A 19,622-nucleotide genomic window follows, 5' to 3' on the forward strand; every position below is an offset into this window, starting at 1 on the left:
CCCTGCTGCCGCTGGTCTACACCTCTCCATCCTTCCCCCCCATTATACAATAAATCTGTTAAACTGAGTTTGGTGTCTGTAGTTGTTGCTTGCCTTCGAGTCCTGGTACTTCACATTATGACACATATAAAATATCTTCTTACATCTGCATGTCTCATGGCTAACTTTGAGCCTTCTTCGCACAGTCACTACAAACACAAAGGGGTAATGCTTGGGTATGATACGCTCACTGAACTGGGTAAAAAGAAATCTACTTTACCTGGCTTCTGACTGACCGGTCACTACGTAGAGCCGGTGTAGGTGAAAATCAGCTGATTTCTACTATATTATTGTTAGAGAGATAACGTGTGGTGAACCAACGTATTATTTCCATCTGAAAGTCCAATTGGGCTCTGCTTTCTCAGCACGAAACATACAGAAAACACTGAATATCATTCCAGAATATCATACATAATTAAAGGTAAAGGAGCTGTAGCTTGCAAATTAAATCCCATCTTGCACATTTTAAAGGTTACTCCAACTCTGCAGCTTTAAGGTTACTCTCTATGTATCTATTAGACCCAGCAGTGGAAGCACTGTTCACAAAACCAGCTGGCAGGATGAGGAATGCTGTGCTCTAATGGCACAATGGGAGAGTCGGGAGCACAGTGGAGCCAAGAAAAGGGGGTGAACTTTCATTGACTGTCCTTCAATTTCTTCTCCTTTAACAATTGATTCAGCATCTGCTGGAGAAGTCACTATTTTTACAACCTATTTTCTGCCGCTTCTTCCATGATTGTTTTACCATCCGATCCTACAGCTGACTGGCTCTGATATAAGCATGAGCAACATGTATTTTTTTGTCATCGAATGCAATAATTGCAATTTCCAGTAAGTTATTTGGTTTCAGGTAATCTCCAAACAAAATATTTTGTTTGCTTTGATGTACAATGTGATTTTTAGCATATACATTTTGCTGTTACATCGTGTTACTCACCTGGGAGTTTCCCACACAGGGCAGCTTGTGTGGATGGAATAGAGGGAAATATCTGTGTTTCACATAAGATTCTATACAACTTGTCGCTGAAATAAAGAGCATATAGAAAAGGAAGATTTTCAAGGTCTGCTCATTGGTTACGTTGTGTCCTCCTCATGTCTCTGCAGTGGCAGATGTTGGCATCGCAGACCTTCCTGCAGCTCTGGACTTGGTCGAACATAAACTCTCTGAGTCCGAGCGCAAGAGGAGGCACGCGAAGAAAGACGACTACAACATCGAGGTTCTGCTGGCTGTGGATGACTCAGTGATCCGTTTCCACGGCAAGGAGCACGTGCAGAATTACGTTCTCACCCTAATGAACATTGTAAGTTCTGAAAAGTGTGACATGCATTAGTACTCACCTCTCTGTATTATTACACCCCTGAAATACAGTATTGTCCATGCACTTACCTAAAAAAAAAAAATTACTTAATCGGCAATTACTCGTGTACTCGACCAAACAGCGACCTGGTTGTCAGAAATAATTCTAGATATAAAAGTATGCTGTTTCTTAATTCATTGTTTTTGTGTGTCTCTAAAACCACGTGTCTCTGCCATAAAATATTGCTGAATGCGTTTATATTGACATCAAGCTCTGCCACATTTTCCTTCACAGCTGACCGATTACCGATGAGACGGGGCCAAAACGAGAAACTCCCTGAGAAACTCTCAGCTCGTTCGTTACAGGTTCCACCAGCTCCTACCACCATAATCTTCTTACTGAGCCTAAATCCCCCACCCCCTCCCCCCCCCCACTCCCCAAGTCAGATTTTCACAGGGAGCTGGTTTCACTCTGTAACAGTTACCATTTGGACCATGCACGGCAGTCTGATTAGCTGCATTAGAGCACTTAGAAAGTTGAGTGGGAGCAGTACGGAGCAGCCATGGAAAGTGGTGCCAGACGTTTGTTTGAACTGCCAAAGCTCTTCTTACATAGAATGATGTGTTTATTTAATTAGGAATTCATACTCGAAAACTGGTGCCAAATGCCTTTAACAGAGCAAAATGTCTGACTTTTACTGAGCTTGATTGTGCTGAGTAGCAGCTCTGACTCATGCACACTCGGCATCTGTCAGACCGTGGTGTCTAATGCACTCTGATGACTTAATAGCATTGGAAAAGGCTATCTGGAGGAGTGCATTTGAAGTAATCTTGTTTAAAATTGACTTGAGCGTCACAGTAGATAAAATCAGGTAATTAAAAGTTGTCTGAATATATCTCCCATTATGTTGGACTTTTATTTAATTTTTTTAATTCTTTAACTTAAAAAGTGGTGCAGTTTAAACAATCAAAGGTCAGAACCCTTCAGCTCTGTTTGTAAGCCACGGGTTTGCTGTGTCTGAAAGAGCTCTGCCCGCTCAAATCCCTCCGAATCCCTGCTCCAGGGCTGTAGTACCACCTGGAGAAACTCTCCCCGAGGGATTGATTACTGAACATCCTGTCTGCACAATGCCAAGGTGACTAGTGAGGTCTCTGTTGCACAATGGTCGTGTTGTTTGACCACTGCAGACCACGTTTTGTCCATGTCAGTGCGAAGCCGTACGCAAGCCAGAGACACCTAGCGCCTGTAGAGCACAGCTGCTAGGCTCGTTTTCCCCCCACAACAGCTCCGTTTCAGTCCTCCTTGTGTGTGTAGGTGTGTTTGTGAGTGCTCCTTCTGGATTTGTAATTATCTCGGTGTGCACGGAGCTGGCCCGTCCCTCAGCTGGACTCGCAGGAAAGTTAAGAATGCAACCTCCCGAATCTCTCAGTTGAAAGGAAAAAAAAAACAACTCCACAAACGCTTACAAATTCCGTGACAAAACTTTTTTTGTTGCTATTTTTTTTTTTTTTTTAGCTTTCTTCGTTTTTCACCGGCTTCTGTGCTACGATCCAACGTAAACACACGGATATAAGTCAGTGTAGGCATTCCTAGGGATTTTGAGTAGCAAATCTGTGCAACTTGGGGTCACTCAGAGGTTCCTGATTTGTTAACTGAAGTTTGTTTCTGTAAGTGGGATATTTACTTAAATAGACTTGGGTGCAACCTGCATCCCAGAGCAAATTTGGATTCAAAACAAAGAAAGGTTTTTCTTCTTAGGTGGGGAAGTTTTTTTTTTTTTTTTTGTTCAGTTAGCATTTCCATGTAAAGAGCTAATTCTTCTAAAAAAAATACCATTATCAGCCAGAGGTTGCAGAGAGGAAATTAGGTTGTCAGTTTTGTTGCAGTTTCCTTGTGGACTACGTTTTTTTTATCTTCATATTGTGAGGAAACTTGACTATTAACATGACAAAGGAGATTTACTAGTTAGGGATTCTCCGTGGTGTGCTTTAAGGAAAAAACGAAACAAAATCCTGTGGAAACTTTAAACGGATTTAGACAATAGCATAACAAATAATTTTTTAAAAATTTAATAAAAAAACTCACAACTGACTCTTTAAGGGTTGATTAAAAACCTCTGACTTAGTTGGGTGAGTCTTGTTCATAAAGGATTCTAAATTTCTGCCTGACTGTCAGAGCATAGGTCCTCTGAAAGATGCACTTCAGGGGAAGGAGTCATCATGATGGGCTTATCAACCAATCAGAAGCAAATCTGGGGTTACATGAGAACTGTGCCATGCCAGAAAATGAATTGAAAAATAGAATACATTTTTTTAAACCATGTTTTTTGTTTGTTTTACTTCAGAGATTTATTTTTCAGTTTCAAAAATATCAAAAGTCACTATTTACCCAAAATAACTATCACAATGATGACAATCACAGTCATATACCTCTCACTGTTTAGAAATGTTACCTGTATCTGTAAGAACTTAGTTTTTATTAGGCCTTAAGCCCAGAGAAGCCATTTGAGTGATCAGGAAAACATAGAGCCCCTGTAGATGAGAGGTAAAAGCACAGGAGTATTGGTGCAATTCACTTTGTTCTCATTTATAAACGCAAAATAAAAATACTAATTGCACCGAGTGTAGATCATTTTATTCCTTTTAAAACTATAAAATGAGTTAATTACGTTAGAATAAAGAACATTGAGCTCTCCGAAGAAAGTTGTGGTAAAACAGCCTGCTTTTACATAAGCAGGTTGATTTTATGACAGCCGATTTGCTTTAGCGTTAATGAAATCGTTAGACAACACCTCAGGGCCCAATGACCCTAATTAACCACTCAACCTTTTCCAGCCAGCCTTTTCTGCAATATAGAAAGACCGAGCCTGGCAACAGAATGGGGAAATAATGCTTTTGCTCTGCAGCGCATCGAAAATTAAACAGCTTTCAACAAAAGCACTTCATGGAAGGGAAATTTGAATTACGTCTAAACAACATGGCTGACTTAGGCCAACATAAATGCATTAACCCATGCTAAGTGGATGCAATGCTTTCACAATGTCTTCACTGGTGAAAGAGAATCTGTTGACTTTAGAATACTAGAGCATCGTTCATAAATTTTCTGTCAAAAGATAAGAAATCTTCTCTAATGTGTGCATACACTTTTACTTGTAGGGTGAGCGTCTTCCATCCATCCATTTTCTTTACACCCTTGTCCCTCAGTGGGGTCGGGAGGGTTGCTGGTGCCCATCTCCAGCTAACGTTCCGGGTGAGAGGTGGGGTCACCCTGGACAGGTTGCCAGTCTATCGCAGGGCAACACAGAGGCACACAGGACAAACAACCACGCACACACACACTCACACCTAGGGACAATTTGGAGAATCCAATTAACCTAACAGTCATGTTTTTGGACTGTGGGAGGAAACTGGAGTACCCGGAGAAAACCCGCATGCACAGGGAGAACATGAAAACTCCATGCAGAAAGACCGGGGCCGGGAATCGAACCCAGAACCTTCTTGCTGCAAGACAACAGCTCTACCAACTGCGCCACTGTGCAGCCCCGGATGAGCGTCTTATGATCTATTTTTCAAATATGTCAATAAAGAGAAAGCAGGATGTGTGTGAGCTCAATGCAAAGTAGACGACTGCAACTTTGCCCACTGGTACAAAACATTTTTATTCATCTTTAACTTTGCATCCATTTCTTTTTAATTGAGATCAAGTTATATGTTTCAGCATAAAAAAAAAAAAATTATCCCAACTTGTTTAACAGATGTTCACCATTACAACTGTCGCTTCCAAAGCCCTAGATTTGGCCACAGATGCTTGTGAAAAGAAAATAACTGTTGATGATGAAGAACTCATTTTTGCCGTGCAATGTTTTAATAAGTTTGTCATATCATTGCTTTTCACTCAGAAATGGTAAGATTTTAAACATATGTTGCAAAAGTATTCAGACCTGTAAAACATTTTGAGTTTTACTCAGAACAAAAAGCTAAATGTATTTAATTGAGATTTTATGTAATAGACCAACACAAGGTAAAGGCAAAGGATTAATTTATCCTTTTTTTAATCTCTTTAAATACCTGTTTCATCTCCCTTTTTTAAAACTATATTTTGCTGCAAGTCTTTTGAGGCATTTGCCCATAAGGTTTGCAGCTCCTCCAGAGTTACCTTGGATGTCTTGACTCTTTCCTCGATTAATGCACTCGTTTCATGACCTGCATGGAAACGAAAGAGGCTGGAAACAAAGCATAAAAATGGACAAATTGACAGAAGATTAAGCAGATAAACTGGGAAGGGAATGACAGAAACCGAGAGGCTTATGGGGAGTTTGATCAGTGAACAAGAAACAGGTGGTTTATTAGTAAAGGGTGGGGGAATAGCAAACGAGGCAGACTGAGAGAAGGAGAATAATTAACTCAAGGGAAGCTGAAGCAGGACAAATAGGATCAAGAAAACAACAGGAAAAAATACCTGAGAGTGTCTTAAGAGAAATTAGTAGAAATGGCTATATGCAAATGCAATCTCAAATTGTGTTGCAAACCTAAGCGTAACTTGAATGGAGATCAAAATGTATAATTTTTTCCAGCTTTTGCTGCTGATCTGTGATCCCTTCACATTTTAAAATTCTAGAAGACAGAAATAAAAACTAGTATATGTATAAATACAAGAATCTCTCATCTGTCAGTCATGTGAGGCTTAAAACTCACCCAGTCAGAATTATCGAAGTTTTTTAATTTAATTACATTTTTTTTATGTCTAGCAGAATTTTTAAGTCAGAAGTTGTCACAGCAGGCACTCTGACTAGATAAGGAGTTAGATCAGTTTTTTTTTTTTTTTACTTCAACTGCTTCTTCTTTACTTCTTCAAAGTACATTTCATCAAATCAGCTCATTGGTTCTATGGGGCTCCAAATGAGGGCTGATATGTAGAAATATATTTTTAATAAATATGAATTACATTCTAGGGAACATTTGGATTAGAATTTGACTGAGATTGTAGCACAGCATGCCGTTATATCAACCTCTTAAAACTTGGAATATTCACTAATATTTGTTAGATATGGAGATTAGCGTCATAATCCACTTTGTTGAGCAGTGACAGAACCTCTTTCTTTCCTTTCAGGTCGATGAGATCTACCATGATGAGTCTTTAGGAACCAATATCAACATTGTGCTCGTCCGCATGATAATGGTGGGGTACAGACAGGTGAGTTATGTTATACACCGTTAACATTTTAGTATAGAGATAGAATGCTTGAAATGTCTAAGTATTGTCTTAAACTACCTTTGACTTAGAGAACAGCTATATGGAGTAAAATTAGTGTCATAAAACTAGTAAAAAGATACATAAGAAGTTGAACCAATTAGTTTTAAAATAAGGTATGGTATTCTAAATTATTTTTGCTAGATTCGTGAATGCCTCCTTTTGCTTGCTTCTGATGGGTCAAACTTTGAAAATCCCCTTTTACATCCAAATCTTGATACTTGTTTTGTGTACAATATAACAAGGTCTGTTGCTTCTTTCTTGTATGCAAGTATAACTTTTAAAGTAATTTAAATGAACTTTATTTTTCATTTTATGTCAGCAAATGAAAAACTAAATCTTGCTGTCTCAAGACTAAAAATGTATTTGCAGTCATTTATTTATGTCCAGGAAGTTAACATAAATGCGATTTAACACACTTTCTAAAGAACACATTAAATACACCCGTACTCCCTGAGAGATCTATTTAAAATGAAAAACTTCCTGTTTTTCTTTCTTTATCAATGCTGCAATGTTCCTGCTGCTTGCCTGCATGCTGCCTGCTTATTTTAGCTGATACAGCCCACACTTATTTTCAGATAATTACATTCTGTTCTGACATTTTTGTCACAATCATGATTGTGTTTTTCAATGTTTTAAAGTAGAGCTACCAGCAATTTAGGTTTGTGTCCCTGTCTGGGTAGGTTTTCAGCTATGCCGCATTTTTTTTTTTGTATTTTGGATCATGAACTGGATATGACCTTTCCGACGTTCTTTGTGATGCTATTTCCTGGAGCATGTTATCTGGCAAAATCTTTGATGTTCTTCATGGAGAATCTGTTTTGACGCAGCATTAAGCTACATAAAGTTAAAATCGGTCCTTCAGAGCTAGCGTTAATGCATGTTGCCTTTTATTTTCTCATAATTATTTGATGACGACCGCAGCTTTTAGCACAAATAAGTTGGATGTGTCATCTGTCCTGCTTTCAACAGACATTTAGGAAATATTAAGGTCTGACTTCACTTCCTAGCCTCACATGCTCCGTTTCGGATCCGAGCTGAGCAGATTTTATTACATAGTTGAGAAGGAGAAAGCCTGGCTTCTTGCCCACATTTCAGCTCAGACCGTTTTCACCTGGACATTATTTACCTGCATGTTAGAAGTCCGAGAAAAAGCTCATACACATGATTTGCTCATTAAGATTTCAGGTTATTTCCGACTCAGAAATCCATCCGTTTGTCCATTTGTGCGCAAAATTGCTTTGCGAAAGTGACGTGGAAGAAAATGAGATATGGTTCTTAATCATTTTTACGAAAAACATACCGTGAAAGTTTGTCATCTGTTTTTATTTACCCACCCTTGTCAACACTTTGCAGAGTCACCTTACTATTATCATGTATTTTCAATACGTGAACCAATTGAAATATTGTTTTAATTCAATCTTCAAATAATTACTCTTTGGTATAGATTACTCCATTGTATTTCTGTCTATATAACTGAATATAGTCTGCAGCTTTAAGTCTTTGAGAGTCGTTTGAATAAAGTTTTCTCCTTTAAAAGTATTTAGCTGTAAATAAACTCTGATTTCCCCTGGCTGCGCAGGTGTTCCCTCTCTTTAATGCTCTGCAAGTTAACAATGAAGTGTCAGCTAGTCTTATTTAACCTGCTGAGCAGAGGAACCCCTGCTGAGGGAATTCAAAGGAAGAACTAATACAATTTCTAATCACATCCTTTTTTCCTCCCTTTGTTATTCTACAGTCTATAAGCCTGATTGAGCGTGGTAACCCCTCCCGCAGCCTAGAGCAGGTGTGCCGATGGGCCAACACTCAGCAGCGCCGTGACCCTGAGCACGCCGAGTACCACGACCACGCCATCTTCCTCACAAGGCAAGATTTTGGTCCCGCAGGTATGCAAGGTACTGTATTTTTCTCGATCGAGGACTGTGCAGACTGAGTGCTGATATCTGCTTCAATTCACAAAAAAAGGGGGTTGGCTTCCTTCCTGTCTTGCCCAGGTAAGGTCGATGGAAACTCTCATGTGGGTTTACCTCATAAAGAAATCTGCCAATAGCGAAATCACTGGATGAAAAAAAAATTAAAAATTCAGAACCTTGCTGACTTGATGTTGATGCCACCCTGTAAAAATAAATAAATAAATAAATTGGTAAAGTTGAAGAAAGATTTTGGCATGTAGAGAAAAAACAGAAAATAGTTTTTATTTTAAATCTTTCTATTTTACAAACATTTTTTTTTGTTGCTCATTTTAAAATTAATCTCTTCATCAGTTCACATGTATGCAGTAGTTGGCAATTTTTGTGCTATACACATGTTGTTCTCACCCTGTGTTTCTCTTTTTCAGCCCTTCAAAACAAACTTTGAAGTGAGCAGCCAAACCGGCACAAAAACTGTCTGCAGAATAAGAAAAGTTTCGCTGAGCTAAAGCTTGGTAGCTTGTATTGACCTGTGCACAGTCTCAACTTCTGATGTACATGTGTCAAGTTTAGAGGAAGGCCTTGGGCTACCTGCTTTGCTTGTCACACCCACGGATGTTGCCATAGGTGCAGTTGTGTTGTGCTCATAACAAGCCCAGTTTCTGTAGTGTGTTAGACCATGTTGCCCTGGAGCCCGCGCCGTCTCTCAGGGTCACGAGAAGACATCGCACTCTCTCGTCAGGGTTTAGCCACGGGATGGCAGATTCTATACCCAAATATAGATTTTGAGTGGGTGGGAATTATTTTTTTTTTAAAGGTAAATGAACAAAAGAGAATGGATTTCAAATGGAATCATAAAGCACACATTCAATTCACTTTCTCTCAAGATCTGGTTTCAAGATTAAGATGCAAGATATTGTGGGTTGCAACAACATCCATAACCCTTTTTGCACATTACAACCATAAACTTCAATGTGTTTCATTATTCAGTGTGATCTGCCACAATAGAAGGTTTTCAATTTTATTTTTATTTTTATTTGAAAGTGGGACAAACATTTCTATTCAAGCCACTTTACTCTGATAAGCAGAAATAAAACAGAGTGAAACAGGTTTTCTTCAGAAGTACCGAAACTTTAAAAGTACCGAAACTTTCAAACAGAGTATGGGTTTCTGCTGCAGTCACTAGGCGAGAGGTGGGGTATATCCTGGACATGCTGCTGGTTCAACGCATGGACACACACGCACACAGGACAGACACACACACCTGCTTAGTTTTAGAGAGACCCAGTTGATGTTGCTGTCATGTTTTCCAACTGTGGGAGGAAGTCGGAGTCCCTGGAAGGGACCCATGCATGCACGGGGAGAACATGCAAACTCCATGCATGAAAGACCTCAAGCTGGGTTATATAAACTCAGGACCTTCTTACTGCTAGGCAACAGTGTTTACCATGCTGTGCAGGCCTGGAAACAACAAACAAGTGGAAAAAAGTGTTTTGGTCAGGGGAGACCAAAATTGAACCCTGTGGCCTAGAAACAAAATCCTATGTTTAGGGAAAAAAACATACACTGTACATCACCTTGGACCCACCCTCTTATGCAACATCGTTTCACCACCATAGTGGTGGCAGCCATTTGAATCTGCACTTCTGAAGCTCGGACACAACATAACGTGTACCACTGGTTTAGATAACAGCATGTTCCTGTGCAAGAATGACCCAGTTAAACGCTAAAGCTAAGTCCTGTTGGGAATCTCTGGCTAGATCTCAAAGTAGGACTCCATAAAATCTCTTATAAGACAGATTGAAATCTATGGTTGTAATGTAAAAAAAACAACAACATAGAGACATACACAGATTATGAATAGGTTTTAATGGCATGTTATACGATATCTTAGTTCACCGGGTACACAACGAGCCACAGAAGAAAAGAAACATGCTTCTCCTGCTGCATGGTTGCGCTTCAGGGTGTAAATATTCAGAGCTGACTTCTCTGTGGGAATGTTTTCAGCATTCCCCTAGTTTCCCTTTATCTGCCTCTGAGATAAAGGGTCATGCTCCATAACTGCTTTCACGTGTCTTAGTTTCACCTCCAGCAATAATAAGCTCTTTGTATTTTTATTTACTACCAGAGCCCTCACTGAAATGTATTGGATATACAGCACATGCCTTAGAAAACGTCATTGCACTACGACTGAATTAACTTGCTTTTCAACCCCGTCCAAATAACACGAGAGCCCTTTATCGCCAGCTGTTTGCCTGCTGCATTTTCTGCTTTTTACCTGCATGCCAAAAGAGGTCTTCTGGTGGTCAGAAAGCATGAAGAATTCTCTGAAAGCCGCCAAAAAAAGAGGCTGAAACCAGCGTGCTTCTGAACCACGCCAAACGCTCAAAGCTGAATTGCTGCACACCTCTTGATCGAGTCATGTTTACTGTTTGTGCTTTGCTTAAAAGTTTGTTGCTGTGGTGCGCCGAAAGCACATTGTCATGATAGCCGAGTAGCTTGGAAAAACGCTGTGCCGCGGGAGCCTGGGGATCGTATTTGCTCTCCATCACTGTGAAACGAGCTGCTCGTGCTGTGTTTTCACTCGAATGTAAGACTATTAGTTACAAAATGTCGCATGCCTTTTGTCAGAGGCTCAAGAGGTTTTCCTGCCGAGTGGCTGCTGAGTGAAACGCATCACTCACACCTCGCTACAAAAACAAAATCCTCAGCTACTTTTACCCTTTAGAGCTTCATTAGACGTGGTTTACCCTGAGTATGTGAGAATGCTACTTTCTGAATACAAACTGCTCAACCAGATCATTACTAATGTATGATATGGATTTAAAAAAAAAAAAATCTGAGCAATCACTTGGGTGTTTTTCTGAAACTAATTACACAGCAAAGTTGTTCTGAAAGCCAGCTGTCCATAGTGAGTCTATAAAGCTCACTATGAAAGACAACAATATTTCTCTGACAGGTGTCTCATGTGGATAAGAAAATAAGTACTGAGGATGTCAAATGTTTTTTTTCAGTTAATATTCTTCCAGAACTGATGAGAAATTCACACTTCATGTCACTGACAAGCTAAGTGATCATCACATACAAACAAAATAAACAACAAAAAACAAAATAATACAATTTGTGTGATTAAGTGAAAAGCACAGGGCAAAAATAATGAGATCATGGTTAAAGGGGGTGTAAACAAGCTTTCAAAGTGAGGAAAAAATACAGTCTGCCCACATTTCAAAGCAATCAGTGTAAGCTAATATTGACTAGCTTAATCCTAACTGTTTGCATATAAAAAGGTTTCTAATTACCAGTGTAGTCAACAAGAAGCATGGAGCCGTAATCCAAAAATGCAAAAAGCTTAATTTTACTGTTAATGAGCAGGTCCTGGTAGCACGATTCCTGACAGGAAGCAAAAAAAAAAAAATCATTCACAAATGTTGCCTGAACCAACTTTTTTTTCCCTAAATGTTGAACTTGTAGAAATTCTATTAGTGGGATAGCTAGAGAAATCAGTCAGCAAATAAATTAATTTATTTGAAAAAAGTAAAATAAAATAGGGAGATAAGTGAAGATGAGAGTGCATGTGAAAGGCCCCGAGAACATTTAAGACTTCGAGACAGTTTTTGTTGAAAAATTGGCTGAAACTACACCTGTAGACATGTTAAAACTGTCAGCAAAGGCTTTACAAGGCATTAAATTACAGTAAGGATATTTAATCCTAATGATCGTTGTCATTAAACTTTTATTACATGTATCATAATTAGGAATTCCTTGATTGTTTATTACTTGGGTTCTTGGTGGCGTCTGGTGTGAATTGTATGGTAATTTGGACTTGTGAACGACGCAAGAAAGTGTGTGATGCAAGTTCTTCATTCTTGTCCTTGACTGTCGGGGCTGTATGATCTTTTCTGTCGCCCAGGTTACGCTCCAGTGACTGGCATGTGTCACCCGCTGAGGAGCTGCACCTTGAATCACGAAGACGGCTTCTCCTCTGCCTTCGTCGTTGCTCACGAAACTGGCCATGTGTAAGTAACAGCTTCCCGACAAAAGGCGTAGCGGCATTTCACGAGGTCTACGAGCTTCCGGTGAAGCTGACAGTTTGGCTTGACTGTCCAGTCTGTGGTCAAAAAACCTCAATGGAGACACGCAGGCTTGGCAAAATTCAACACCTAAAAATCTTGCACTTAAAAAGGGGATCAGTTTGAATAATTAAAGGACATGTTTACTAACATGAATTCGTTGATTTCATGTGTTTTTGGTAGATTTTATAGAGAACAAAAGTAGAAGAATATATATATATAGCTACTCAAAGTTGTTTGCAAGTTACATTAGATCTTTTAGAGATGACATCCATCTCTGTGAAGCTGAAGAGATGATTCTTAAAGGTTTGCTCTGTACCATGTTGCGTTTCCTCCAAGTCACCAGCAGTTTTTGTCTCTTGTGGTCACTCAGTCCAGAAATTGTGTATCACCTCTGCCCTATTTCACAGAGCTTTTTTTTCCTGTTTCTTTGAGCTCGGGAGCATAATGAGAAGTCACCAATGTTTCCATCCGTTAGGAGTGGACAGAAGCAGACTACATGCTGTGCCTATTGACGTTTAAAGATCTCCGATCTTGAGATCTCTATGTTTATCTTCCTATTTTATAAGTTTTTTTTTTTGTTTTTTTTTCATTTACATTTGGACAATTATTTGTTTCAAGAAAAACATGCATGTAGACCTACATCCTAATGAGTAGACCATTATCAAAAAAAGTTAATTTATAGTAGTAATTCAACTTAAAAAATAAAACACAGAATATTTGCATTAATTACAATGAGAGTTTTATATTTTAAACATTTATTTGTGCTAATTTTATTTACAGCTATAGTTAAAAACCCAAACTCAGTTACCCACAAAATGTTTGTTACAATAAACAAACCATTTTTCATTGAGAAATGTTGAAAAGTACACCCAGGTAACAAACAGATTTTATAATTTACATATGCACCTTTATTGCATATGTAAATTATAAAAAAACAACACAGTAGCTAATTGCTGGCAGTGTTGTTTTTTTTCTCCCTAATGGCATCACAAAAACCCACCTGTGTAATCTGAGGCTTGTTGCAACTGTCAAATCAGAACATTTTTAGCAGCTGTTTGCCTCAATGAGTTTGTTCAGTTCTCAAGTGCATTCATGTTTTAGGTGTCACAACTTCTGCTCAGTGAAAATGATGCCGTTTTTCTTTAGCAAATCCAAGAGGTTTTTCAGAATGGATGCATCAGAACTATTTGATTTTAAGAACTCATTTGATAATCACAGTTTCTCCTGGTCGCGTCACTGATCTCTAGGTGTGAGCTGTTTGAGATTGTCACTCCAAACACCTTCCGGTCGGCTGCATGAAAAACTTGATGTCCTTGCAGATTCTGAGTCTGTTTCAGGAAAAAGCAGATTAAAAGAAGTGCAGTCTCCTCACCAGTTTGGTGTTTGGTTGTATGGACAGGATCATAGAGAAGTGAAGTTGGGTAGATGAATATGTTATAGTGATTATGTCTCTGAAAAGAAACACATGGACTTTTTTTTTTTTAATAAGGACCAGCTTTCTCCTCACAGTGCTACTGTCATCCAGTAAGAAAATGTAATGCTTATTGACTTGATTTTTGTCTTCTCATAATGTCTGCATTAATAATCAGAACAATTGTGGAAAACTGTGGAAAACAATGTTTACATTGATGGCATAAAGTACCTTTCAAAAGTATTTATGCTCGTGTAACTTTTTACAGCGCAAATGAAACCTTATGCACAACAAAGCAGTGCATTATTGTAAAGTTGAAGGAAAATGATCCATAGTTTTCAAAAAAGTTTTTACAAAAAATGATTTTGAAAAACGTGGTGAGCCATTGTATTTAGACCCCATGAAAAAAAAATGATTTGCAGAACTGCTCAGGTGGTCTCTACCAGCTGCACAGAGAAAGACATTGATTTTATTTTCTATTTTTGTTTGTGAAAAAGCTCAAGTGTTGTCAGATTGGTTGTTTGGAGATCGTTCCATTGTAGCTCTGGCATTATTTTTGGAGTTGCTGTCCTGCTTGAAAGACTGAAGTGTCACTTTGTAGCAGGATTTTCCTCATGGTTTTTGTTTTAACTTTAACCATTTTCGAAGTAAGTCATTTTCTCCGTCAGACAGAAAATCACTCCACACTATGATCCTTTCACCACAATGTTTTTATGATGGGAGTGGGGTGTCCAGGGTGATGAGAACTGTGAGTTTTCCACCACTTATATCATTTATCTTTTATAGAAAAAGTGTTATTGAGGTGTAGGTGGTCCGAAGCACCTTTTTACGCTTGTTGGGTTCTTAGCTGACTTTGAGCAAAATGCTAACAGGACTTATGACTCACATTCAACAGTAAATTTTTTGTTTACAGTATTTTTATAGCAACTTAAAGAAGAAAGATTTCACTTGACGCTAATTGGCATTTTGCCTTATAAATCTCACTCTTCAGTCAACTTTTTCAAGCTGTGAGACCCGAGAGGGTTCCGACATGTTGTGCTTCTCCTGATAGCATCCGACAAGACAACATTAAGGTGCCTCCTGCGGCTAAATTCAAATATTTACCAAATTATGCAAAACTGGTCATTTTGTTGCTGTCTGCTGTTGGCTTCAGGGAGGCTCTGCCAGACTTTTGATTGGATTATTCCGTTAAAAACTGACCCCCTGGTGTGGTTTCACTCATTAGCTTTAGCAACCTTGCGCCGAGGGTTTGTTGAGCTGTCGGTGTGAAAAGGTTTCTTGGGATGAATTGTTTGTAATCAAATGCAGACAATGTACGATGATTAACACTCGTGTGGAAAAACAATATGGAAATTACTATTAATTAGTAGAAATAGTTTTTATAAAACAACAGGGAGTCGCATGAATCAGCCTGTTTTTCCTCTTCGGCGCTCTCCTTGTCTTGCCGTGTTGGTTTGAAGCAGATTGTGGGATCTGCCACTTGATTTTTGTAGTGCCTCTCACTGCAGTTTGGTGGAGCTACTATACTAACTTAAATCCCACTTACTCGTACATGACATCGACTTGCAAAATCGCGAAGTTATTATCTCGTGCCAATTATAAATATGTACACCAAATATTGCACGTACTCTTGTCTAATGAGTTTGTTTTGGCCCTTAGGCTGGGCATGGAGCACGATGGCCAGGGGAATCGCTGCGCTGATGAAACCAGTATGGGCAGCATCATGGCCCCACTTGTCCAAGCAGCTTTCCATCGCTACCATTGGTCACGTTGCAGCAAACAGGAGCTCAACAGATACATTCAGTATGTGCTGCTTCTCCCAGGCCTTTTTTTGTTTGTTTTAAAGTTCCCTTGGTTCCAGAAGAGTTCAAAGCTCTCAATATCCCTCATGATATGTAATATTTAGGCTTAACTCATTCTAATCTTTTCCACAGCTCCTATGATTGCCTCCTGGATGATCCCTTTGAACACAAGTGGCCCAAGCTTCCTGAGCTTCCTGGAATTAATTATTCAATGGATGAGCAGTGCCGCTTTGACTTTGGTGTTGGTTACAAAATGTGCACAGCTGTAAGTCCTGCACACCCGGATGCACTGCATTGACTAACGAAAGTCCTTCTTTATCGTTTGCGAGTGATTTTAACATGTAAAATCATGGGTAGATGACTGTCTGATAAAAGAGGAGCATGCATAATTTCTGAAATGGTGAAGTTAGGTTTACCATTTCTGAGTTGTAAAGAAAGAAAGAAAAAATGTTTAGATCAATTCTTTAAAAAAAAAAAATCCCCCTCTTTAGTTTCGAACCTACGACCCTTGCAAGCAGCTGTGGTGCAGCCACCCTGACAACCAGTATTTCTGTAAAACCAAAAAAGGCCCTCCAGTAGATGGGACGGAGTGTGCACCTGGAAAGGTAGGACATGGCACTGAAAGAGCTTTTATAAAACTGACTTTTCATTCCTTTTATGTAATTTAATTGGTGTTTTTTCTTTATTTATTTAACTGGTAAAAAGTGGAATTCTCTAGGGACACTGAACGTCAGAATGCCTGTGATGTTTTCAGGAAACTCAGTTGTACTGTTTCAAGATGTTTTGAACTGTCCGTCATCCTTCCCATCTCATCTCATTTTGCAGTGGTGCTTCAAGGGCCACTGCATCTGGAAGTCCAGCCAGGAGCCGCAAGGGCATGATGGGAACTGGGGCTCCTGGTCAAAATACGGGTCATGTTCCAGGACGTGTGGCGGTGGAGTTCGTTCCCGCAGCAGGCAGTGCAATGACCCCCCGTGAGTACTGAGGCAGCAACGAGACTGATCCAAAACAGAGTCATGACCTCTTGGATGAACACATTACTTTAATTCATCAAAGAAATTGTGTCATTATTTTAAAACTATAAACGGAAATCTGAGTGGAATGCTCCTGATTAGACAGCACAGATATTGTTCTTTCATCGGTATTAATAGCCTTTCTTTTTTTTTTTTGCAAACTCTTCATATTTTATGCTAAACTTAAGTATATTTTATTATCATTTTATCTGATAGACCAAAACAAAGTAACGTATCAAGAATCAGGGAAGAGATTAGAGAATTATATGCACATTCCTTCCACATATAAATTATTCAGTAGCTTATATACTTGTCTATCACAAAAAGGGGTTTGAGGGTTACGAGTAGGCTTGGTAAGGATTAATGGCTGAGAAAGAGAATAGAGAGCTGAAGTGTGCTGCATGGTGTTGTTGAGTAATTAATAGGTTGGGTCATCAGGTAATTAGAGGAACGGTTGAAGCATTTATGCCTTGCTATTAAAAATATATATATAATTGTCATGCATTTTCTGTTAAACAATGCAGTTAATGCCTTTGCACTGTTGCAAATGACAGAGTTTGAAAAGTCAGACCAGGCTGAGTATGTTATTCTGCATGCAAATGCAGCAATTAGAAAGAATAAAAACAGAAGATGAGCACAGTGCCTGACGTAACCCAGCTCCGTTTCCACATATGCAAAGGAAAAACTGCAAAGAACTTAAAGCACACTGCATGGTCAAGCAGAACAATGAGAAAATCTTCATCAGATCGGTATATGTCATTTCATGTTAATTAATAAAATCACATAAGCAAAGCTCAGAACTGGAAATCTCAGGATTCTGAATCCTTGCGACGAATTTAACACCGCTGCCATTTCTGTCCCGGGTCAGGCCTGCCTACGGCGGTCGAGACTGCCCAGGCTCTGCGTTTGACTACCAGATGTGCAACACAGAGGAGTGTGCTGGCCACTACGAAGACTTCCGCGCTCAGCAGTGCGTCCAGCGGAGCAACAAATACCACAACAACATCAAGCACACCTGGCTGCCATATGAGCACCCAGATGGTAAGACTGTAAAGACATTATTAAAGCTGGCTCTACCTGTTGGGGGAGAAAACAATTTGTTGAATTTGTGTGTGTGTGCGTGTGGGTGTGTTGTGTGTTTATTGTATGAATCAATTTTTCACATCTGAAAGACATTTTCACAAACTAATTAGTGACCGTTGGTTGTTGTTTCCAGAGGCTCGTAAATGCGAGCTAAGCTGTAAATCAAAGGAAACCGGGGAGGTGGTGTTCATGAACCAGGTGATGCACGATGGGACGAGGTGCAGCTACTCAGACCCCTTCAGCGTCTGCGCTCGAGGGGAGTGTCTGGTGAGTCTTGAGTGAAGTAGTCCACTGAAAGAAAAATAATAACAAAAATAAAAATCACATGTACAGCGTTTATTTGCAATGTTTTACTTATCTCTGATCGGCCTGCAGGGGGCATGTTGGTTACAGGGGTAAAGTCAATTACTCTTGTCATCATCAATACTCCTCAGCTCACTCTTGGGAATCCTGAGGTGTTTCCTGCAGGAATATCTCGACTGACTCCTTCTGATTAAATGGATCAGCAGCTCTACTGGAGTTTCCACTCTCTCTAAGACTGAGCCAAGCCTTCCCTCCTGCTTTTATTCAGGATATTGTTATTTTAGCCATGGAATATAGACGGATGGGTCAATTGAAAGCCTCCATTTTTGGCTCTTTTCGTACCTCATGATAACAGACTTGCAAGCAATACCTAAATCCATCCATCTCCTTATCACTCCACCTACCGCCACATATGAACGAGACACATGTTCTCAATTACTGATGTAACACCAGTGATTGCATATCCAGGCTATAACTTTTAAAAAACATCACTTCAGGAGTGAGTTGTTTTTCTAATGAGAGTTATATATAAAACATGTGCGGTTTTCTTTATGTGTTTAACTCAGTCTTTAGGTGCAAAGCAGAAAAAAAAAAACCAAGAAACATAACTTTTTAACTTCTAATCCCAAAAGGCTGACTGAAGTCAAACCTTTCTCATAAACTGAAAAAAATTCAACCCTGGTAATATGAGCATTGTTTAATAAAAAAGGTGCAATTACTTCAAATAGAATATTTTTCTATGTATGATATAACACAGTATGAAAAAAATATACAGGTGCAATTCACTGACTTAAACATCACTAAAAATTTAATTTATTTCAGTAAACTGATTAAAAAGTGAAAATCCTACTTAAAATTATTACACACAGGGTCTTCTTAACAGGACATTTTGATAATGATGGGACAGAGCTAATCAAAACCCAGTATTGATTTTCTCAAATAAAATAAGAATATTCGTAAACTGACAAATAATGTTTTCAACACAAAAATGTTATATTACGTTATGCTTTTATTTTATGTCATGACCTGCAACAGTTATGTGGAAGACAAGGAGGATAAGCCTCAGGATGTCACTGCTAAAGACGTTTTCATTAAGAAATATCGGTTCCAGACTGAGAAATAGTGAATTTTCACAAATTACCATAACTTTCGTTGCTGTGCTCGTGATGAAGTTGCTCATTGTTGGAGCATCGTCTGATATTTTTCTGCAAACCGTGAACAGTCTGGACTGAAACGTTGCTACCCCAATGAGTGTACACTGTTTGTATTCTATTCTGTTATTAACCTTGAACACAGAGTTTGAAGCTTTAATCTTTTTTAATGAAAAGGCTCAACATTTTGTTTTGGCTGCAACTTATGTTATGTCTGTGTCTTTCGTAAGAAATTGTGGTTTTTAAAAACCCAAATACGGGCCACGTCCACACATGACATAATTGTTCC

The 19,622-nt window shown here is 39.1% G+C and overlaps 1 protein-coding gene across 2 annotated transcripts in view; it reads left to right on the forward strand.

Moving 5' to 3' along the window:
- adamts14 (ADAM metallopeptidase with thrombospondin type 1 motif, 14) overlaps positions 1 to 19,622 on the forward strand; it is a 52,689-nt gene that overhangs the window by 24,587 nt on the left and 8,480 nt on the right. Inside the window, exons 4-13 of one of the 2 annotated variants that reach the window (XM_008436917.2) lie at positions 1,144 to 1,340; positions 6,447 to 6,530; positions 8,326 to 8,482; positions 12,408 to 12,513; positions 15,641 to 15,784; positions 15,916 to 16,048; positions 16,275 to 16,388; positions 16,609 to 16,757; positions 17,665 to 17,837; positions 18,013 to 18,146. In XM_008436917.2, the coding sequence (XP_008435139.1) occupies positions 1,144 to 1,340; positions 6,447 to 6,530; positions 8,326 to 8,482; positions 12,408 to 12,513; positions 15,641 to 15,784; positions 15,916 to 16,048; positions 16,275 to 16,388; positions 16,609 to 16,757; positions 17,665 to 17,837; positions 18,013 to 18,146 (1,391 nt within the window). The remainder of the gene's footprint in view (positions 1 to 1,143; positions 1,341 to 6,446; positions 6,531 to 8,325; positions 8,483 to 12,407; positions 12,514 to 15,640; positions 15,785 to 15,915; positions 16,049 to 16,274; positions 16,389 to 16,608; positions 16,758 to 17,664; positions 17,838 to 18,012; positions 18,147 to 19,622) is intronic. The other variant, XM_008436918.2, reaches the window with a different exon arrangement.

Source organism: Poecilia reticulata, linkage group LG19 (assembly GCF_000633615.1).
Source record: "Poecilia reticulata strain Guanapo linkage group LG19, Guppy_female_1.0+MT, whole genome shotgun sequence".
Classification (NCBI taxonomy): domain Eukaryota; kingdom Metazoa; phylum Chordata; class Actinopteri; order Cyprinodontiformes; family Poeciliidae; genus Poecilia; species Poecilia reticulata.